The sequence below is a fragment of the Xylocopa sonorina genome, chromosome 8 (assembly GCF_050948175.1).
Source record: "Xylocopa sonorina isolate GNS202 chromosome 8, iyXylSono1_principal, whole genome shotgun sequence".
NCBI lineage: Eukaryota > Metazoa > Arthropoda > Insecta > Hymenoptera > Apidae > Xylocopa > Xylocopa sonorina.
This window is the reverse complement of record NC_135200.1, coordinates 8,577,941-8,599,877: the sequence shown is the minus strand read 5'-3', so window position 1 is coordinate 8,599,877 and position 21,937 is coordinate 8,577,941. Positions and strand designations below refer to the sequence as shown.

Here is a 21,937-nt window from a genome sequence, read left to right as displayed (position 1 = left end):
CTTGATAAACTCGTGCCCGACTCTACGACTACGCTGCCGGCGATGACAATTCAAAGTGGTAGCTGAATTTATTCTCCCCCGATTATCGTTGTATTAATAGCAGTTAACGTGTTTTTCATGATAACGAGACCCGATCGTAATTTCTCATAGCAATCATCGGTGCGGTTCTCTCAAACGCTAGCCGGACGGAAAACTCCGAGAAATGCTTGGAAGCATTTGTATATACCTCGGTAATTATGTGGCTTCCGGTCTAAACCGGAAGTAGGCACGGTAGCAGGAAGTATTGGATTGTAAAATGACTGGAATTCACGAAAAATGTTCGAGTTGCGCACCGATTGCAGAACACTGGTATATACACGTGAAGAAGAAGATCGAATACCGTTTACTATGCCGTTATCTAGAAGCCGTTTACCCCTCCGCTACAGGTTTCCACTTTCTTCCACGAGAATTCCTTAGCTTCGTTGATTCACTGCGTTCTTATTTTCAACCGATTACCAGTGGCGCCGAGATTAACATAATTACGAGTGATTAACGTAAATCACCGTCAATAATATTTCGCCAACTGCCTTTTTATTATTCCAACAATTAATACTCCATTATCTCGTGCGATACACGTTGCCTATGCGTGAAACCGATTTCAGTCTCACGATTTTCCGATATAATATTTCTTCGATATATTCTCATTCTAGGTCGACGTGTCTCCCTTAAAGAGTACTTGCAAGTCTTGTACAGATCAATCACTCCAATAATTGAAGCAATAATTGTGGTGACAGGCAATTAAGAAAAGCGGATGTTTTATTATATGATGATGTATTGCATTGCAAGGATAAATGGATAAAAGTAGCCTTGTGCTTATTATACGATCATTTTTCAATGTGCAACACTGGATATCCGTTTCACTGTTTGCAAATCCACTAATTTTACATTCACCAAAACTAATTTTCAATTGTGATCGAGCTGTTGTGTAATCTGTCTTGTGATTATCATAAAATCGTTTCTGCGACTGTTATACTGATTATCTCTTGATTCTTTTTCGCAGGAATTGACTTGATGGAATTATTCGAGAAAATTTGTTTGGTTACAAGAGCCTTTCGAATAGCTCCAAACTGAGCATTGCTCAGCTTCTTGATTGTCGTCAAGCACTGATACTTTCTCACGGTCTGATCGTGGTTATCCCGAGTCCATGACGCCCTACTACTGCACACTGTTTAACAGTTTCGAAGATATTTAAATCTCCTGCTGAAACTTCTTACATGGAGTGGGGACCACGTGCGAGATTCCAGGAATAAAGGATTATGAGCTGTATAAAATTTCGTTCAAGCGGAGAAATAACTTTGGTACTATTACGATACATGTTACGTGTGTTTCTTCTATTTTTTTTAAACAAGTACGACAACAGTCGAAAGATGATCACAAATCTAAATACAATAGAACAGAACATGTAAAAAATTGTGTTGCATCGAATGCAAACTAAATACTGTTTATGAAATATTAATTTAAGCACATTCTACGTGTATCGTAATCCTACTGTTAATTATTAATTCATTCGATAAGATATTGCATTAGCATTTCCATGTAACTCCGATTCCTAAAATTCGATGTTCTTTTAGGAACTTAATCGTTTCGAACGCTTGAAAATTTTTCTCTTAACAATATCTTTCGCAGTGTCTTTCCAGCATTTAATATTTTTAAAAGTCTTCCCTATATCAGTGGTACTAAGCTACGTTGTAGCCAAAGGCATAGACAAATTTAAGTTGCAGAGATAAGAAGGGAAGATATTCTGGTTGCAAAGTTGAATGAAGTCAGAAGACTTTGAACAAGACGATAGCGTTTATAAATAATGCAGCCGATACCTCCCATTTGAACGGAATATCTACTTTTGAATAACACAGTGAGATCGTCACGCTGTGAAAAAAAAAAAATACCATTGATAGAAATCACGAATACCTTAATCTTATTTTAAGTGATGCACACTCGCTACTACCAGCCTATCTTACTTGGTATTCCGGAAGGAAAGAAACGATACTTGTGCATTTGATATGTTAGATATAAATCGAAAGTTGTCTTCACTCGCAAATGGTATTGCATGTAAAGTTTCATCGATTAAAATAACTACACGTGAAGAGGAAAGCATTTACAGCTGAAGTACGAATAAAATTGGACTACGTTTATTGTAGAGCATCCATTAATGCCCTAGGATGAGAACTCGGTACGTGTCCCCTTAGTATTATTAACACAGTAGTACTTCCCTACTAAATGTTTATTACAGTCACTAAACAGCGGATGTCTGTGCCAATTTATTATTTTATAATCATTACTAAAGAAGTGAAATCTGAATAGAAAGTTTCATTCTGTACATATTACAACTACATATATGTATTGTATTTTTAAAACGTTCTATACTTTTGAGTGTACGTAAATTTCCTGCAAGCGTATAAACATTTACAGTCCAATAATCATTATCAGATTATTAAAGACATAAAAAACTGAATGCTTTCTGTACACAACAGATAAGGAGTGTAATAATAATCTTATCGCATCATGGTACGAAAACTTGGGTTTCTATACATTTTCGAAACTGATTAATATTTCTGAAGAAATGATCGAGAGTTCTGTACTGAACATGGTGAAGATGAAAACTTGACCGTGGCAGATGACACGTTTTCCACGCACTGAGACGAAAAATCGATGCCCAATGGATCGCGAAATTGAGTGCGACGTTTGAATATAAAGCAACATGTTTACCAGAGAATGCAAAGCACTTTTGTCTTCGCAGATCGGTGGTGCTGTCTGGTCAACGACCGAGAAAAAATTCGCGTGTTCAACGATACGACAGGACACGGGTCAAATTGGCCGTTTGTATTCTTCAGTCCGAAAACAATCTTACCGATGGTTTACCGTAGCCATAAAAAGTATTCACATGTATTTTAAATATTTTCCAATGTAACGATTCTGAAGCAGACTATATATTAGCCTAATAATCGATAAATTGAAAACAAATTTCTATTAACTACAAGTTACGATATTTCCAACGTTGGATAGTAGTGTAAATAAGCAAGGTATTACAAAATTAGCAATTTGCGAATGTATTGAAGTAAGTTAAAAATGAAAATGATTTATTGAGAATGTCCAAATGAGAAATTCAAATATGACGCAAGTTATGGAAATAGTGCAAGAAGTTATCTTTTGAATTATGTAATTTGAATATTTCTATTCAATCTAGCGCCATTGAGAAACTATTCAAATACATTTCATCACATTTAATCATTCTATTTAAGATTATTGTCATACGTAAAAGATAATTTCCTTATTATATTTAGACATATATTAGACATTCTGACGTATTGAACTAAAAAAGTAGTCGCCGAGCTTTAAGCGAATCCGGAATAATTGGGAACGAAAGGAATAACACAAAAGAACAAGCAAGTAGGACAAACAATGCATTCGAACTGAAATATTCTATTGTTTAAATTCAATGATAGCGTGAATTGTAAATCTTCTTTGAATATTCAGAAGATATTTTTATCATACGTCGAGCCTAAAGATCGCGATAACCGATGATCGACTTCTAGAGCACTCTATAGCCAAATGCACGAGTAAGCACTTGGCTGTTAGAAATACGACAGGCCACAGTGAGTTGTTGGTTTCCGTTCGTTTCTTTTTTTTTGGCTACGATGGACATCGATGTTGAGTCCTGTTTAAAAGACTGGAACGACCTAGCAGAAGAGTACAAGGAATTAGAAGTAAGATAATTTTTTGTTAATCCTGGGTACTGATGTTGGTGATTAACACGTTGGACCATTTTCTGTGAGGTTAAGTGCATTTTTTATTTATCCATACCCGAAACCGATGAATGAAAACTTTTCTGTAAAATACATTACAAAATTCAAATGTTCTTTTCTCCGTCGTACACCTTTACGAACGTATTAAATGTTTTATCATGGAACATTCTTCATTTTTTTTTTTTTTTTGTTACTGTTTATTGGTTAATCAATTTATGTTGTACAAATAATCTTGCCATATTGTAATGTTTTAACGACGGTGATATTTCAATTGTTTTGCACAGGCACTGAACAAAGAATATCTTGCAAAATTAGAACAAGTGTCCGAACTCCAAGCAAAATGTTTGAAAGGAATTTCTCATCAAAAGTACAGAATGGGTGTAATATCAAAATCACTCAAACAGTAAGTAATTAAGTCTATCGCACAAATTCTACTTCAATTTCATCCAAACAATTAAGTATGTTTTGGTTAATATTTGTTAAGGCTACACGCAAGCGAGGCACAAAAAGGTTTAAGCGAGCAGATGGCAAAAAGGTCACAACAGATCCATGAAATAGAGCAAACTTTACCAAAATCAAATGGCACATACCTTCAGATTATTTTAGGCAATGTTAATGTATCCATATTAAACAAAAGTGATAAGTAAGTATAAATGTAACTAGAGCTTTGTCCAAAAGAAATTTATATCATAAATTTCATTCATGAACAATCTGTTTATGTTTTAGGTTCAAGTATAAAGATGAATATGAAAAGTTTAAACTAATTCTTTCTGTAATTGGTTTCATTTTATCTGTATTAAACATAGTAACTAACATCAGGTAGTGTATTGCTTATATCGTATTAAAACATGGAAAAGTAACACTATTTGCAGTAATCTTTCATGGCGATATATGTTTCAGGACCTTGGAACTTAGCTTTATGTTTCTTTTAGTTTGGTATTATTGCACATTAACAATAAGAGAAAGTATATTAAAGGTAAATGGTTCAAGAATCAAAGGTTGGTGGAGATTTCATCATTTCCTTTCAACTGTAGTGTCTGGTGTTTTATTAGTGTGGCCAAATACAGGACCTTGGTATGCATTTAGGCAACAATTTATGTGGTTCAATGTTTATATAAGTAAGTTATTTATTTAAACTAATTCATAGTACTCTTTTCCTTCAAACATAAGAAATAACATATATTTTGTTTGCAGGTGTAGTACAATCTCTGCAATTCTGTTATCAGCGAGGTGTTTTGTATCGTCTGAAAGCGTTAGGTGAAAGACATAATATGGACATTACCATTGAAGGTTTCCATTCGTGGATGTGGCGCGGATTATCATTTTTATTGCCATTTCTTTTCGGTGGATACATATTTCAGTTATATAACGCATACATATTGTACACGTTAACGAGCCATCCAGAAGCTACGTGGCACGTTTTAGTCCTTAGCTGCATGTTCTTGGTACTATTTCTGGGTAATACAATAACAACTATCATGGTAATTCGTCAGAAATTGAGGGAGCGTGTAAGATCTCATTTTCCTGGAGTATTTGCGTCTAAACATGAACGTAAAAAAGAGGTGAATGGGGAAAAAAATGTAAAAGCTCAAAAATACGAATGAAATCAAATTTCGTGAAAGTTGTTTAATGATGCAAGTATAATAAAAAACAAAAATGAACAAGATACAAAGTAATCGTTTAACAAGTAGGGTAATGAAAGACTTCAGTGGGGAGGGGATGGGAATTAAAATGATAACGAATTATCAGTTACAGACGTGTGCCGAGTAATTTTAGGTCCAGAAATAAAACCAAAAAAAAAAATAAATAAATAAATAATGTAGATCCGGGCAAAAGTTTTTAATCAGGATGTTAGTAAACATGTTTGTAATAGCATGCATTGCAAGCTCGTATACTACATTCAACTACAAAGTAAAACCTATACACGTGATTTGCCTCGCAGTAGATGAGACTTGAGGCATGTATCGAGAGAAATTTTAATTTTCCTTTGATTACTTCTTTCTGACAGTTTAACCGTTTAAAGAGTCTAATCCATTTACAGATATTAATATTATTACTAAAACATTTCATTCACGGTGAAATTAATTTTGATACATCGCATGTCTCATATATCGTGATACGAATCTAAACACTTAAGGAGGTCCTAATTGAGAACATCTGTGGCCCCAAGCATTTACCGTTAAGATATTTCTATGTATGAACCCCATTGCACCTATTTATAAACGGTGTTACTATTTCTACAAGACATGTAGTTTTTCTGTATGGTAGGAAGACTTGCAAACGAGCCACGTTTGTCTATGCGTGGTATAGATGAAATGTCATTAATATCTTTGTGTATTTGCCATGTATTAACATTTTTCTTAGTGTACCACTATCATCGAGCACAAGACTATCTAACGTGTACTAATTAACTTGCCTTGGTTGAATTCTTCTAAAGTAATTCTTTCACGCCCTTTCATAACTTGACGAGCATTTTCCATTGTTCATCTATGTCACTCAATGCTTATTCTTGTAATCTGTAACAAAAGTACCACGTATTTATTGTTAATTTTGTTTTGAAAGTAGAGGTAAAATAAAAATAATTATTAATGTAGTTAGAAATATCAGTCATTCGTATTGAGAGCTATTAAACAATTTATCCATTTTTAACATTTCAAATAAGCGATCTTTAAAACGTTATATTTTACGTTTACTGACGTACAAAATTTCCGCTGACATTCAAATTTGTACTTCCAAAATATTAGCGGTTTGCTGTTTTAAATTCTAATTATATTCCGAATAGAGCTATTGACAAGAAAGTGAGGGATACTCTCATACGTAAAATTCTATTTGCATTTTCGTACATACATGTGTGTGTATGTATACATGTACCGTTATAATAAGTTAATTATAATAACATATATTCACGCACACGTCATATTCACATTGCTGATATTAGTCACTTATACTCGTTGTGCATGACATCTTAAAATGTGTGTATTATAAATCGTATTTGTTCTTAAATGTATTTATTAAATTATGTGTGTGTAAATAAAAGCATCATTTGCCTAATATGAAATAAAATAACAGATTTTGTAATTACATAAATATATATACACACATTTATGTTCGTTCCTCCGTTAGCGCGTGTAAAGATACATATGGGAAACTAGTTTAACGTATAAGATTATATTGGTAAACAATTACATGGCAATTTCATTATTATCTTTTAAACTTTAAATTTTATTTAAAATAGAAGCGATCGATCGTTAGAAAGTATATTTTTATTTCTCGTACAATTATTTGATGCATTTATTCAGTCTAGTTAGTGTATTATTTCTAATAAATGAGTGAAATTTAAGTTAAGTTGTATACATAAGTCTTGATGATGTTGCAAATTGTTAATTGTTATTACCACTGTAGGTAATGAAAACGTCATGTGAAAATGTATAAGTGTGTCTGTGTTTCTCCTTCAAAGTAGTTACACTACTGGAGGAACGTCAGTCGCATTATGTAGCGTGGTATATCCCCGTGTTTACTCGCCGTTAGAAACATTCGACCATTCATTTTTACGGATAATTAAATAGTACTTCTTTGTGAGTAAAAGAATGCCTGTAAAAATATCTTGGCCACTCATGATAGGTATTGTTCATCCGAATATCGGAGGATGGGCTGGAAGTTACTTTACTAAAAAAAGTATTAAACCTTGGTACGAGGTAATTAAATCGATTAATCGTTGGAACTATGTAAATACAGTAACATAAAATTTTCTGGCCAGTCAATTTTCTGTTTACACGTTAAGTTGATACAATGTAGAAAAAAGCGTACAATTTGTATATATTATTAGGTACAACGATTTTACACAATATATTACCTGTAACTGTATAACTGCATTTGTTAATTGAATTTTAGATTATTGTCGTTATCAATGAATAAAATGTTATTTTTAAGTAAACTAGATTTTTGGGCATTTCATTTTTGTTATATTAAATTAGAAAAATAACTAGACACTAATGGAAACTTAGTATCTTTATATCAGTTATCATAACTGATACAGAAGAAAAAAAGTATCGTTCAATACTATGGAAAAAAGTTGTAATATAGATCTTGCTTTTGGTCATCAATTTATTGTATTGACATTATTCTTAATCAATTAACAAGTTAATTTTAAAAGGATAATAAATATTTGAATGGTATTTGACAGTCTTTAAAAAGGCCTGTTTGGACACCACCAAACTGGGCATTTGCTCCGATATGGACAACTATTTATTGTACAATGGGATACTCTTCATATTTAGTATGGAGAGACGGTGGTGGTTTCAAAGAAGCAATAGTACCACTTTCTATTTATGGAACTAATTTAATTCTAAATTGGTCTTGGACACCATTGTTCTTTGGATTACGGAAAATAGATTGGGTATTTCAACAGAATAATAAACATACTACCCTCTTTTCAATTATCTTTCTAATCATTCTCTTTTATGGTTTCCAGGCTTTGTATGAAATTGCTTTATTATGGGGAAGTACTGCATTAATGGGTGTGGCCTTTTACAATGTGAATACAGTTGCTGGCTGTTTGGTTGTACCATATTTAGCTTGGACTACTCTTGCTACAGCCTTGAATTATACTATTTACCGGGATAACAAATCAAGCATTGAGGCAACTGCGGATAGAAAAAAGGAATGATATGCTTGATGATCCTTCTATTACAGATGACTTACAGATGATTAACATAGAGGCTCACCTAATGAAAACAATGCTTTACTTTTTTTTCTTTTTACAATTACTGTTATCACCATTATTTAATAAGAAATGTGCCTTGCATTAAACGCACAATGTTATATTAGTATACACATTGTTTATTGTTTGATATGAAATAAAGGTTAGTTAATCAACCACATACGTACATTATAATATACATATATTATATATATAATATATAATACGTATATTATATATATAATTATGATTCATTATTCGTATTGTTAATAAATCATACAAAGAAACTTATATAGAATCACTTTCGTACTCTTTCACGGAATAGTCTACCCTATTCTGCGTAAGATCTAACAAACTTTACTATATATATATGTATATATATGTACGATATCTTTAATTTATTTCTACAATGTCATCTTTGTAGCGTAATGATCATAATGATCAATGAATTAACAGCTTTTATACAGAATAGGGCAGAATATTTTACAGAAGAGAGGTATCGAGCATGGTACGGGTTTGGGCGGGTCGCTGCACTCTGCTGCCAATTTTCACAAGCGCTATGTAGGATCAGTTGCATAAATGTAACCTTGTTGCTGAAGTACATACAAACGTTTTTCAACAGCGTCTTTGTCTGAAACAGTGAAATATATTTTAATAGATTCATTTAAATAACAGAATAAGAAAATCTAATAAATACAAAAATTAATTACATTTGATAAGAAGGGCTCTATCTTGACTGTGACTGACATGTTGTGATAGCGAATGCAATAATATCTGTGCTGTGTGATACCGTTGAAAACATTCTGCAGAATTGCCAAACAATTCATCGAGTGCTGCTGACTGACACTATTAAAATAAAAAGAACTTTACATAAACACTTTCATGTTCGTTTACTTAACATGTGGAAAAAATATAAATTAAAATACATTAAATATATACTTGCCATTTGAATGGCATGGTTGTAAAGAATTTTATCCGCAGTAGCTCCTGTTTGATGAAGGAGTCCAGCACTATTGAGCTGTTTACATTCGGTGAGGCACATTCTGAATTTTTCGTTCATTGTATTCACAACTGAAATATAATTACACTTTTGTAACATCAAGTTTCAATTCATGATTAATTACAATTTTAATATTACCTTCTTTAACGCTAGCAGTTGGCTGTAAACGACCAGCTCTGAGTTGTTGAGTTGCAAGGCTTAATCCAGAACTCAACCACTGAAGTGCCCTAACGAGTAGGATTACTTGTTCCGCTCTTCTTCTGGTCGCAGCAGTGCTTGCTTGCTCGATACCGCCCAAAGGTGCGCCCAAAGGTCCTGCTCTCGTTCTCGCTACTTCGCATACGCATTCGCATAATGCAACAACAAAGTTTAACTTCGCTAATATTTCGTTGTGTTCTCGTTCCAAAAGTGTTTCCTCTGGTAGTTCGGGCGCAATGAACGTTAACGGTCGATCGTCTGTTATTATAGGATTTACTTCTGGTAGAAGATTCTGAAAACTACCCGCTTCTGCAAATGTAAAGTAAACTAATAATCACTTAACAATGTTCCACATAACACGTTGCTGTAAATTATACATACATATATATACTTTTTGAAAATAATACGCTCTACTCACCAGATATCTCAGGAAGAGTAACAGCCCTAGTGCCGAAAGGAATAACAGGCGAGTGCCTCAATGTGTTATTGTTATCTTGAAACGCTCTCGATGTAGGAGAGCCTAACACTGCCAGTGGTCCTGTTAGTAACGGCGAGGAGGCACTATTGTTTCCAGTTGAACGTCGTAACGGTGATGTGCCACTGGAAGTATGCGAATGCCTCGCAACAGGACTAACTTGCCATGTATTTGGCGGCGGTGGTGTTTCACTCAGTCTGAGTTAAATTAAAGAAAATTATATGTATATGCGTTACAATAATTTATCTCTACAGCGAATATAACAATTTGTGACACATAACATTTGCATACCTTCTATTAGGTGGTGTGCCAATAACAAACTGAACGCTAGGCGGGCTAAGAGAGCCGATATCAGGAGCGTGACTTCTATGAGTATCCACGCTGCGTTTCATACTGATAGGTTGTGAGCGAGGAACGACGCTACTTCCTGATCTTATATTGGTAAAGGGGGATGAAGGTTGTGCAATACTTCTTTGTGTTGGAACAGGGATTGGTTCAGAAATGGGAAGGAAACATGGTCGCGGTGGACTTACTGCTTCTCTACTCGTTTGTTTGATATACCTAATCAGTTAACGATAATATCTTGTGATAAGTGAATACAAAAAAAGAAAGATTTCCGTAGAATATTACTAAATTACTCACTTTACTTGTTGTGTGTTGGGGTTATTGTCGGTGTCACTGCTGAGATCACTTGGCACAAGAACAAAGTCATCTTCAGGACTGGAGCACGGGCTGGTTGTTTCTGGTTCGGATCTTGTAACCGTCGTAGCTCCTTCTTGAATTACCAACGTCCCTGGAGAAGCAGGAAGTTCAGCGGGAACCGGACTTGGACTTTCTCTTGAACCTTGAAGAAAAGGGTGCCCAAAGAATTCGTCGAAAGGCATACGATCTCTAGCGTTGCGTCTCAACAGACCCATCAGAAGATCTGACAGTTCAGGTGACGTCCCGGGTGGAATTCTGAAATGAATCAAAAGGATTAATATGAATTCTTGGTTCTGTTAAAAGAATATATATCCGTATTATGACATACTTAGGTCCAAGATTGGCATTTTTTTCATAAAATAATTTTAAAGCTTGAGGTGTGTGAGCCTGAAATGGAGCTTTCCCAGTAAGACACTGAAAGACTATTGTTCCTAAAGACCAGAGATCAGCTTTTGCATCGTATTGAAGTGACATTATAACTTCAGGTGCCATATACATTGGTGAACCACACAATGTTGCAGCCATTACACCGTCCTGTAAAAACCTTGCGAAACCAAAATCCGCTGAAACATAAAAGAAGTACAATTTAAAAACATCAATTTTTTCTTATAGTTTCAATTCAGGCAAAGTTATAGGTATATCTAAATTGAAAGTAAAGTATTATTAACAGATACTTACCAATTTTTAAAGTTATTTGGTGTGGCTGTGGGCAAGCTTTACCACAATTATGACTGAGTAAAATGTTTTGTGGTTTAAGATCTCTATGGACTACTCCTTTGGCATGTAATGCTTTCATTGCACCTGCTAATTGCTTTAGAAACACTCTGATAGTATCTTCGGAAAGTGTGCCTTTCGCTAATATAAACAATAAAAAATAAAGCATTCGAATCAGTACAGTTACTTTTTACTGTTATAAATATATAAATATATTCTGATAAAACATACTTCTATTAAAATACATACCACTTAAATAATCAGCTAAATCTCCACCATTACAATACTCCATAACCAGGAAGACGTTGTGATTAGATTCCTATGAAAGAAATTTGTTGTTCAGCATAATTACTAGGTAATATTAATAAAGAAAGTTAAAAGTGTTTAATGCTTGTATCTATAAGCATTAAACATTCATATTTATACTACTTTTATACTAACCTTACAGTCCAGTAACGCGACAACATTTTCATGATGTAATTCTGTTAATTCCTAAAACATAATGTTTTAGTCAACAATCAAACTCATTATGCAGTTGTTATTAAACTAAAGAGCATGAATACACTCTGAACCGTGTAAATCAAACATGAATGATTTTATTATTAAAAAAAAAAAAAAAGTATTACTTCCGAGTATTCACATTTCTTTATAGCAAATGTCGATGCTCTCTAAATTATTAATTTATGAAACATAAAGTGAAGTATTATACTTGTACAATCCATTATTTTAGTTGAATCACACCTCCGGAAGATCATACTACTATACAAATCAAACAAAGCCAATCGTCTGGTAATGTGAACCAAATGAAAACATCGAACGCAGCGCAGACAGTTTTTCTGTTAAAATACGAATACAGGCAGAAGAGAAGAGGGCAGCAACGCACCTTCAGAATCTTGATTTCCTTCCCGAGTAGATTCTGTGACTTGGCCAAACTTTTTTTCGTGATACTTTTGATTGCCACTACGAAATTTGGTTTCTAAAGAAAAAGGAACGAAGAACAGACGGTTATTCTCACTGGCGACGACTAATCGAATCATTTTCTGCAATATCATCGATGATCACCTTTCGATAATCAAGGGGTAAAAAAAAAAACAAAACTCACTTTACGATGTCTACCTCTGAAGACTACAGCGAATGCGCCGTGGCCTATCAGATCTTTTGTGTTGTATTCGTAGTCACCAACGATTTCCATTCTTGATCGTGATTAACCGGCGATTTTTCACCGATCTTCTACAGGCAAGGTCAACAGTTTACAAACATAGCACGACAGGCAAGGAAGATGCATTGCCTGCGGAAAGATCGATACGCGTTCTAAGAAATGTTGCGGTCCGTATTTTCCGTTCCAAATCGTTGCTTCTCTCCGACGACGCCTTCAACAGCAGTGGGCACGGCGTGGGTCTACATTTTGTCGAGCCCTTCTAAATCACATTGATCATTAAGTCGTATCACCACAATGATGGTACAGTATAGTCGAAAATACAAAACACGATGGAGTATGCACTCAGTCGTACAGTTGCCGTCGCAAAATGTCAGACAATCGCGCACAGAGGTCGCATTAACGTTCCCAGGTATGTAATAGCGACACCCGAGGCCCGTAACCAGATATTTCCTTCAACTTCATTCTACCTTCGAGTAGAAATAAATGAAATAGTTCCATGAATGTGAGGCTTTACGCGCGTTACTCTGCATTGTTTACGAATTTCTTTGTCATCTTACTCTTCATAGAACTTAAAGGGGAACGTCGATGTTTAACGAAAACACTAATTCTAATTAGATTTTGCAAGATGCTTTCTGATTATACATATCGATCCTAATAATAAATGAAACTTAATATCTATTTCATAATTGAAGATTGTTTGAATGGTAAATGTACTAATAATAATAGTTCTTTTTCTAGGATATTTCTTAATTAATTATATTGTACTAGCTTCAACTTTTAATCTGGTCGTAATACAGTAAATATAATTCGGATATTTTATTGCGTATTTATAACTGTGCAAGTAATTGACACAGAGCAACAATTTCTTAGTATGTAGTTTCGCAAAATTTAAGATATACCCAGACAATTTGAGATTCTATGCTGGCTTCCTTGTTCAGATTTTATAAATATTTCTTGACAGAGTAATTATTATTTTATTATAATTAGTAGAAATATGATTGTTGAATTTCCCTCCGCATAGTTGCAACTAGAATTAACCAATCACGAACGCTGATTTCCGATGCGCGGATAGATTTCCGTCGACATCTTCTTTCTCGTCGGACCATCTTCGCGACTGCATCCCCTGTCATGAAGCTCATTTCATTTTACGAAATATTATCAAAATTTGTCACACTAGTAGTGGAATCACCCTGTATATTAATTCTGCAACGATTGTATTCATTATTTTTAGGGGAATTGTTATATTTTTTATATAAATATACCTTAGACTATTTATTTGTATCGATAGATAGAAGAAATATTATGTCATAACTATTCGTATTATATAAAACTTAAGATTTATTTTAATTTATAAAACATTTTACTAGTTTTAATGTAATTTCTCGTACATTTTATTACATAATTTTCTTGTAATTTACTGTACATTTTATTAGTTTTATTGTAATTTCTTGTATATTTCCCGCTTTAGAGTTAAGAGAGAGAGAGAAAGATATATACGAAAGCTACAAGAAAGAGTGAGACAGATGCTACCGACTCTACTTTAGAACCCGTGGCGCCATCTCTGTGAAAAGTGCTCAAACTGGTCGCTCAGCGTTATCGACAGCGAAGTGAACTACTGAAGCACTAGCGCCATCTTTCGGAGAAGCGCTGAAACTAGTCGGTAATTAGTTTCGCTACTTCCCACAGAGATGGCGCCAGTAGTTTTCGAGTAGTTTCACCAGTATCCACCAGTACGTTCTTGGCCACTCCACCGCCGTCCACCATCGTCCACAGTCATCCACTACGGTCCACAATCATCCACCAGTGTCCACTACCTTTGGCTACTCCACCATCGTCCACAATCGTCCATCAGTGTTCATTGTCCTTGGCTACTCCACCGCCGTCAACAATCGTCCACAGTCGTCCACCAGTGTCCACTGTCCTTGGCTATTCCATCGCCGTCAACAATCGTCCACAGTCGTCCACCAGTGTCCACTGTCCTTGGCTATTCCACAGCTAGCCACCAGCAGCAACTAACCTGATCGTCATCCTAACCTTCTCGCTACGGCGTCCAAATGGCCAAAAAACTAAGAACAGCCTCGCACTGCTTATATACACCCGTCCTCATGTATATATACGACACGCTGGTATTGGCATTGCGCGATTCATATGCTGGTAACGCTTGCCGGCATTTTAACTAACCAATCTGGTAACAGATGGCTACGGATTTGCTGAAATTCGTCGCAAGTGGCAATTCAGTGCCGGTATTGTGATGTCGATACCATCTTGCCGTGTGTTGTCTGGGTACTTTATCATTCAAGAAACCTGGAAAAAGCGTAATGTAAAATGTGCAATTTCGGTTGCGCGGTTCTTTTAAAAACTGCAAAATAGAATTTTTCCATGCGATTTTGATGATAATGTATTCGTGCAATTGTTTATTTCGAGAACAGATTGTATATTTTAAGCGAGAGCGTCGTTTTCATCTGTCGTAATTTTTATGGTTTCATTTTTAACTGAAATGTTTTGCATTCATCGGATTAATTAATGAAGCAATTAGAAGTCGAACGTGAATTCTCGCAAGTGGGATGAAATCGAACAGCTTCGTTTCGTCCAATTCATGAGGATATAAGAGGCGATAACGAGGATAAACGGGAGTTACGTAAAATCACTAAATATTTTGGAACTGGATACACGGAATTGCAGGTAAATATTTAGGTAACTATATTAACCTGTTGGACATCTATCTCTTGTTAACTCGGAGCTTTTACGAATGCACCTGTCAAACAAGTTTAAAAGCTGCCTTTACAAAAATGTGCTTTTGCCAGCGTCTCTCATTCGTTTAACGAGATGTCGAATTCGAATTCGCCGAAAACAGATGCGAGCAGCCCAAGTCTGTCGGGGAATTTACGGCAGTTCCGATTCCAGAAGAAACAACTGAAACCGTCGAATATGTGTAAGAGTCTCTTTATTTTCGCGTACCAACTTCTCGACCAATGTAACCGGTGTCCATCTTTTGTTGTTGTATTATCCAACGGTAGCTTCTTACGTTACACGATAGTTACGTCTTTGTTAACGCGATTATCTCTAATTAATCACATTTGTACGCACTTAAATATGAGATCAATGAAATTGGGAGTGAACGTTCTCCTTTCTTTTTATACATAATTTTTAATAACGATACCGTTTTGTCATTGTTTTGGCATGTAGTGTAGAAATAAATCGTTTCATTTTCATCTAGCTGATGATGACAGTAATTTGACGAGTTCAGAGATACAATTTCGACGTAAGCCAGTGAATGTAATTGAAGACAGCGACAGTGATGCGAGTAGTTCTATTAAAAAAATCATCACCGAGGATCATAAAGACAAGGTAAACTTACGCTGCTAAGACTTATCGGTAAGGTACATTTACAATCAAAATGATGACAATACAGAAACAGACTTTGACGTGGCTCAGGCAATTGGTATTCGTTGATTTCGATTGTGATCGTTTATTGAATAATAACCTGATTATCTGATTAGGTAGTAGAACTTAATGTGTACAGTATTTTTAATTTTATATGATAATTATTGATTTTTTAATCTACATACATTCATTTAATGTTATACAGGAAGTACAAAATAATATAAATTCGAACAGTGATGAGGGTGATGAAGATGCAAGGAATAATAGAAAGAGGACCTTAAAGGATACCTCTAAAGCTAATAAGAAAAAGAAAAGAAAACTTAACAGAGAGGAAGATGTAGATATTGATTCGGATGAAGGAAATTATAAGGAGAGCAAAGTGTTTGATAGGTATGTTTTTAAGGACTTAATATGTTCGATCAACATTTAATACTTCTTATTTAATGTGCACAGTGATGAAGATTCAGATATAGAAATATCTAATGAACTCACGGCTGATAAAAAAGCAGTTTTAGAATTCATGCAAAATGCACTTACATCAGAGTTATTATTAATGTCTCAATGTTCTCAAAAAAAAGCAAATGCTATCACAGCGGCAAGACCTTTTGAAGATTGGAGGGATTTGGTTCAAAAATTTCAAAACAATAAATACTTGGATACAGAACTTTTAAATTCAGCTCAAGTAAGTAACTAGAAGACTTGTAAGATGTTTAATTATAATTTAAAGAGGATTGGAATAGTTAATTTTACTAATGTTAAATTTTCCAAATCTGTGTATCTTTTTCTCAAAAACCATAAGAGGTATTCAGTATGTGGTTATAAGGAATACATAATTTAAATTTGGTTCAGTACTTCTTATGGGTTTTAATATTTTGTTGCATTAAAATAGGAATTATTAGCTACCAGACAGGCAGTCGGAGCTCTCATGAAGAAATGCCTCCGCCTGTCTACGAATATTGAAAAGGCGGTAGCAGCAGGAGCATCAACTATTACGAGTCAACCAAAGGCACTATCACCAAATTTAAAGTTAGCTCCATACCAAATGGTTGGATTAAACTGGTTAGCTGTTATGCACGCGCAAAATGTTAACGGTATTCTCGCAGATGAGATGGGTTTGGGGAAAACGGTTCAAGTGATAGCTTTTCTCACATACTTGAAAGAAGCTGGCCTCACAGATGAGAAAGATGGACCACATTTAATCGTTGTTCCCAGTTCGACGATGGGTAAATATAAATCTCAAAAGCATGGTTTAACCATTACTGTCAAACATATTAAGCACTGCAAATTTCTAACTTCTATCTTTACTATATGTAATCTTTTATTTCTTTTTTATTGCCATAGAAAATTGGGACAATGAGTTGGAGAGGTGGTCACCCAGCTTGAAAGTAGTACAATATTATGGTTCTCAGGAAGAACGAAAAGAAATGAGACTAGGCTGGCGGAACGGTGATTTAGACGATGTTGATGTCTTGCTGACTACCTATAACCTAGTCAGTAGTACACCAGAGGAACGAAGACTATTTCGTGTTATGCCTATCAACTACGTTGTTTTTGATGAAGCTCATATGTTGAAAAATATGGGCACTATCAGATACGAAAATCTCGTTAGAATCAATGTATGTATTTATCTTGCTGCAAACATGAATCTTATATATAACTATTTTTATTATCTCTTAGGCGAAACATCGAATTCTGTTAACGGGTACTCCCTTACAAAATAATTTGTTGGAATTAATGTCACTTTTAATATTTGTAATGCCTTCACTGTTTGCTGGCAAACAAGCCGATCTGAAGAGCTTATTTTCAAAAAATCCTGTAAGTAATATAAATTGTGATAATGATTATAGAGGAAATCATGTACGTATATTACTATTTTTTACGTTATACTTTAGAAATTACCGGCAGTTAAAAAAAATAACGAACAGCCACTGTTTGAGCAAGAGCAAGTAAAAAATGCGAAGCAAATTATGAGGCCGTTTGTACTTCGACGATTGAAATCAGAAGTTCTTCGAGATCTACCGCAGAAAACCGATCGTGTTATTAAGTGTCCGATGATAGAGAAACAGCAAGAAATGTATACTAACTTGGTTGCCGAGTTTTCAGCCGAGGCGGATCAAAGTGCCGTGGTTAATGGTATTGGAATGATGATGCAGTTGAGGAAGTTGGCCAATCATCCTCTTCTAGTTCGAGATTATTACAGTGAATCCAAATTAAAAGTATATTCATAGTTTAACGTTTTATGTTTCTCATAAAGTAAGGAGAATGAAGGGAAATGGCCTATTTTTGACATTTTTAAGAAGATTCATCAAATACGCGTTTATTAATGGTTAAAATCTGTAAGTTAGTGGTAATGTGTAACGAAATCCTATGCGACTACGTGTCGTTTCATTTATGCTCATTTATATCCGAACGTTGTATGAATACACTTTTCAGAATTTCTAGCAAAGTTCAAAGTTAGCTATTTCCTAACATTTCTCCCTTAAAAGTATAGTATTTTAATTGTTTTTAATTTCGTGTCAGATAATATCAAATAGACTAGCAAAAGAACATTCATATAAGCAAAAGAATGCGGATTACATATTTGAAGATTTGCAGTGGATGTCTGACTATCAGATAAATCAATTAACAAGAACATATAAGAGCTTAGCTGGACTGGGCTTGCCACAAGAATTAATTCCTAAAGCTGGGAAGTTAAAGATACTGGACGAATTATTGCCAAAGTTAAAAGAGGAAGGGCATCGAGTATTAATTTTTAGTCAATTCACGATGATATTAGATATTTTAGAAGAGTATTTAGCAATCAGAGGGCAAACGTATTTAAGGTTTGTTTTGTGTACCTTATCAACTTAGCCTAATTAAGTTCAATTAATTTTTTACGTAAATATGAAAACAGATTAGATGGAAGTACGCCAGTAACGGACAGGCAGGATTTGATAAATCAATACACAGAGGACGAAAGTATATTTATATTTTTACTATCTACAAAAGCTGGAGGTCTGGGGATCAATTTAACCACTGCCGATACCGTTATTATTCACGATATTGATTTCAATCCGTATAATGATAAGCAAGCGGAGGATCGTTGTCATAGAGTAGGCCAGAAAAGGTGTGGTATGAAAGCTTTTAATTGCTCTTGAGATGAAAAGAATAAAAAATATTAACAAACTTTTAGACCTGTTAATATAATGAGATTGTTAAGCGAAAGTACCATAGAAGAAGGTATGTACGAAATAGCTCAGGACAAATTACATCTCGAACAACAGATTACTGGCGACGAGGGTAAGGAATATCAATTTCCTTTATATTGTAATATGATACTAAAAGTACAGTCATTCGTAGAGAAAATTTGTGTGTGGTCAAGTACAGATTCAGAATTTTAGTTTTAATATCATAGATGAAATTTATTCGCAGAGAATGAAAGCACGGACAAGAAAAGCGTATTGAAGTTACTTAAAGTAACATTGGGACTGGATCATAACAGATCGTTATCATTATCTCCAGCGAAGAATGCGAGAACGAGTAATGGATTAATAAGCAGTGACGGAAACTGTAACATAGAATTCTAAAGTTATTTACTTTATACATCTCATTTTTATATATATATATATTCTTCAACTTTGTGATAAAGTACAATGTTGCGATTGCACAAAGAAAAGGAGGGAAATGATGTGGTTTTGAAAATCAGATTTTGTATATGTTTCTCCTTTATTTTTTAATTTTTATCTATTTTAAATTTAATTTAATTCTCATTTAAGTGGAAAAACTTTATGGGCGTATATGTGCACACATTTATTTGTGATTATTTTATTATATTTTGTATATCGCTTATTGTATCGTTCTGCTATTTGTATAGATGTATATCTAGATTCATTTGTGATTTTTGTTTTGTATCTACGTTATGATATTTAATGATATATTTTTTGCATAAATTTGAAGGAAACTATTGAGACTGCACAATATTTACTGATCGATTAAAAGTCTTGAGCAACTCGGAAGGTAAATGGACAAAATAGAAATTTGTGTTGAAAAAAGATTGTTCGGTGTTATTGTACACACATTCCTGAACGAATACTTTGGTCATTGTACAAAACCATTAAAGATATTATATACCTCTTATCGAAGTTATTTATTATCTTGAAATACGTTCGTTCATACTTGATTAAATTTAATGTAAAAATTTAACTCGATTAATTTGTACAATTAAACAAAGCAAAAATTTGTAATCAAATATCAGTAACGATAATGGGAAGTAATGTATTTCGAAATACACTGCAAATTTTCAATATGTATTTTGTAGTTAAGTGTTAAATTGCATAAATAATTGATTACTATTGATTCAATTGAAATTCTGCAAATAATTTCATTTTATCACATGACAAAATTTAAGGCCTAAAATTTTACGAGAAACATTTAACTACTGTAATGTCACCCTCTGCGTTATCGATAGCATAGGATAAGATTGCAATATTAGATAAAATAGACTGCGAAAATTGAGCATCCATTAAGATTTTCTAAGAATGTTTTAGGAAACATTAGTGGAAAAGATTATGGATCTTTTACATGTTAGACATATAATACTTAATATGCTCCAATATTACATGTTGCATTACATGAGTTCAATTCAAATTTTTTAAGCTGGTTGGTAATTCTTATCAATAGGTTTGTGCTTCTTATTCTTATTACGCTGCGTCGGCAACATTGGGCATGGCAACAAAGTGGAGTGTAGGTGCAATTTCATTATATCGTTGGATGGTTGAATTTGAATGTTATTTCTAAACTTTCCGCTTTCAGTATAGAAGAAAACCAGTGGTTTTTTTGCTCGATCGGTAATTCAGAATATGGGACACAAAGTCCCATAAAATACCCATATTTCGTCGGTGATATAGTTACTCATTGTTATAATGATATCGATATTAATACTGATATTAAAGAACATCAATATCTGTTCCAATATTTGCAGAACGCAGTAATGTGACGCACTCAGAATGTTTAATAAGTTCTAAAATTTTCTATGACATCACCTCGATAATCTTCTTGTTTATGATTGCAAACGATTCAAATTCCACTTAGATTCAAAATTTTACTAACTTGAAAAGAAGAGTATACCACGTGTACTATCTATAGAAATTGTTAATAGAACAAGATTAAAGGGTATGGTTATTCAGCTGTATCAATTTCTCTGCTTTTTCTCTTGTATATTGCATTTTATCTATTGATCGCACGATTGCGTACAAATAAAAATGAAAAGAGAAAGATTGATTCAGTGGCGGTAAACACGATTATAAAGGACTTGTTGCTTTTCAAGTTCAACACTTGTTAGCACTTTTATCGAGTGTTTTTTCTTTAAAACTTCGATGATCTTGGATGTCTCAGAATAACAATCTCGATATCTATTTTATCATGTGATACCAATATCATTTATCTAGATGACCTACCAATATACGAAATTTATATTTAAACATTTTTTACCGATTTATAAATTAATATCACGAGGCATATGATAACTCGATTAACTATACGTTAATATGTAAGCATATTTACATAGAACGTGATTACTTGCCATTCACTATCATCTATTTATCAATTCAATTAGATGGAAATATTCTATCCAATTTGTCGTTAAGTATAAACTTCCGCAAAATTTAGGTATAACTAATTAATATTAATGTTCACTATGCTTGCTACGTACTTTTCATTAGTATGAACAAATTGAAACAAACATAAACCAGTTTTCTATTACTCTTATTCCCGTGTTAACATATGATCAGTTTAATTAATTACTGTAAATATGAATATCTAATGCGATTGATGTTCATGGCAATAA

General features: G+C 34.0%; 4 protein-coding genes and 1 long non-coding RNA gene across 12 annotated transcripts; 4 read left to right on the top strand and 1 right to left on the bottom strand.

Annotated features, from left to right (window-relative positions):
- The first annotated feature begins 168 nt into the window (after positions 1–168).
- On the top strand, positions 169–2,961 carry LOC143426007 (uncharacterized). 2 transcript variants are annotated; one of them, XR_013102105.1, is made up of 3 exons: positions 169–1,359; positions 1,666–2,215; positions 2,467–2,961. It is a non-coding gene; the product is annotated as an uncharacterized LOC143426007 (long non-coding RNA). The 2 variants fall into 2 exon arrangements; XR_013102104.1 differs by lacking the exon at positions 2,467–2,961 and having other exon boundaries at positions 1,666–2,171.
- Positions 2,962–3,435: 474 nt separating this feature from the next.
- On the top strand, positions 3,436–6,586 carry LOC143426005 (transmembrane protein 120 homolog). Of its 2 annotated transcripts, none has more exons than XM_076899110.1 (6): positions 3,436–3,743; positions 4,067–4,185; positions 4,267–4,425; positions 4,509–4,601; positions 4,683–4,900; positions 4,977–6,586. In XM_076899110.1, the coding sequence occupies exons 1-6, from the start codon at positions 3,675–3,677 to the stop codon at positions 5,384–5,386; spliced, it is 1,068 nt and encodes a 355-aa protein (XP_076755225.1). In that variant the 5' UTR covers positions 3,436–3,674; the 3' UTR covers positions 5,387–6,586. The 2 variants fall into 2 exon arrangements, with proteins under 2 accessions (XP_076755225.1, XP_076755226.1); XM_076899111.1 differs by having other exon boundaries at positions 3,674–3,812.
- A 539-nt stretch (positions 6,587–7,125) lies between these two features.
- Tspo (Translocator protein) lies at positions 7,126–8,660 on the top strand. The gene is made up of 3 exons (XM_076899112.1): positions 7,126–7,477; positions 7,966–8,178; positions 8,254–8,660. The coding sequence occupies exons 1-3, from the start codon at positions 7,370–7,372 to the stop codon at positions 8,446–8,448; spliced, it is 516 nt and encodes a 171-aa protein (XP_076755227.1). The 5' UTR covers positions 7,126–7,369; the 3' UTR covers positions 8,449–8,660.
- A 241-nt stretch (positions 8,661–8,901) lies between these two features.
- Positions 8,902–13,115, bottom strand: Atg1 (serine/threonine-protein kinase unc-51-like protein Atg1). Of its 3 annotated transcripts, none has more exons than XM_076899104.1 (13): positions 12,673–13,114; positions 12,454–12,546; positions 12,012–12,062; positions 11,820–11,889; positions 11,535–11,711; positions 11,185–11,419; positions 10,797–11,111; positions 10,446–10,715; positions 10,098–10,351; positions 9,620–10,006; positions 9,425–9,552; positions 9,192–9,327; positions 8,902–9,112 (listed from the first exon to the last, which is right to left on the bottom strand). In XM_076899104.1, exons 1-13 carry the CDS (start codon positions 12,760–12,762, stop codon positions 9,039–9,041), a joined length of 2,280 nt encoding a protein of 759 aa, XP_076755219.1. In that variant the 5' UTR covers positions 12,763–13,114; the 3' UTR covers positions 8,902–9,038. The 3 variants fall into 3 exon arrangements, with proteins under 3 accessions (XP_076755219.1, XP_076755221.1, XP_076755222.1); XM_076899106.1 differs by having other exon boundaries at positions 9,620–9,988; XM_076899107.1 differs by lacking the exon at positions 12,012–12,062 and having other exon boundaries at positions 12,673–13,115.
- Positions 13,116–15,271: 2,156 nt separating this feature from the next.
- On the top strand, positions 15,272–20,370 carry Etl1 (SWI/SNF-related, matrix-associated actin-dependent regulator of chromatin, subfamily a, containing DEAD/H box 1). Of its 4 annotated transcripts, none has more exons than XM_076899119.1 (13): positions 15,272–15,411; positions 15,534–15,661; positions 15,947–16,077; positions 16,319–16,503; positions 16,567–16,795; positions 17,003–17,336; positions 17,455–17,729; positions 17,791–17,928; positions 18,006–18,329; positions 18,634–18,935; positions 19,007–19,219; positions 19,286–19,392; positions 19,525–20,370. In XM_076899119.1, exons 2-13 carry the CDS (start codon positions 15,556–15,558, stop codon positions 19,677–19,679), a joined length of 2,499 nt encoding a protein of 832 aa, XP_076755234.1. In that variant the 5' UTR covers positions 15,272–15,411; positions 15,534–15,555; the 3' UTR covers positions 19,680–20,370. The 4 variants fall into 4 exon arrangements, 3 of the variants coding, with proteins under 3 accessions (XP_076755234.1, XP_076755233.1, XP_076755232.1); XM_076899118.1 differs by having other exon boundaries at positions 15,281–15,423; XR_013102106.1 differs by lacking the exon at positions 15,272–15,411 and having other exon boundaries at positions 15,433–15,661; positions 19,007–19,224; positions 19,525–19,652.
- Positions 20,371–21,937: the final 1,567 nt, after the last annotated feature.

What these genes read in the sequence shown, in the direction of transcription:
- LOC143426005 (XM_076899110.1), top strand. Translation starts at nt 3,675, where the DNA reads ATGGACATCGATGTTGAGTCCTGTTTAAAAGACTGGAACGACCTAGCA. An exon ending in ATATCAAAATCACTCAAACA is followed by an intron (nt 4,186 to 4,266) that starts GTAAGTAATTAA and finishes ATATTTGTTAAG; the next exon opens with GCTACACGCAAGCGAGGCAC. An exon ending in AACATAGTAACTAACATCAG is followed by an intron (nt 4,602 to 4,682) that starts GTAGTGTATTGC and finishes TATATGTTTCAG; the next exon opens with GACCTTGGAACTTAGCTTTA.
- Atg1 (XM_076899104.1), bottom strand. Translation starts at nt 12,762, where the DNA reads ATGGAAATCGTTGGTGACTACGAATACAACACAAAAGATCTGATAGGC. An exon ending in TTTAGCTGATTATTTAAGTG is followed by an intron (nt 11,712 to 11,819) that starts GTATGTATTTTA and finishes TGTTTATATTAG; the next exon opens with CGAAAGGCACACTTTCCGAA. An exon ending in TAGAGCCCTTCTTATCAAAT is followed by an intron (nt 9,113 to 9,191) that starts GTAATTAATTTT and finishes TCACTGTTTCAG; the next exon opens with ACAAAGACGCTGTTGAAAAA.
- Etl1 (XM_076899119.1), top strand. Translation starts at nt 15,556, where the DNA reads ATGTCGAATTCGAATTCGCCGAAAACAGATGCGAGCAGCCCAAGTCTG. An exon ending in AACTTTTAAATTCAGCTCAA is followed by an intron (nt 16,796 to 17,002) that starts GTAAGTAACTAG and finishes GCATTAAAATAG; the next exon opens with GAATTATTAGCTACCAGACA. An exon ending in TGTTCCCAGTTCGACGATGG is followed by an intron (nt 17,337 to 17,454) that starts GTAAATATAAAT and finishes TTATTGCCATAG; the next exon opens with AAAATTGGGACAATGAGTTG.
- Tspo (XM_076899112.1), top strand. Translation starts at nt 7,370, where the DNA reads ATGCCTGTAAAAATATCTTGGCCACTCATGATAGGTATTGTTCATCCG. An exon ending in GTATTAAACCTTGGTACGAG is followed by an intron (nt 7,478 to 7,965) that starts GTAATTAAATCG and finishes GGTATTTGACAG; the next exon opens with TCTTTAAAAAGGCCTGTTTG. An exon ending in GATTACGGAAAATAGATTGG is followed by an intron (nt 8,179 to 8,253) that starts GTATTTCAACAG and finishes TATGGTTTCCAG; the next exon opens with GCTTTGTATGAAATTGCTTT.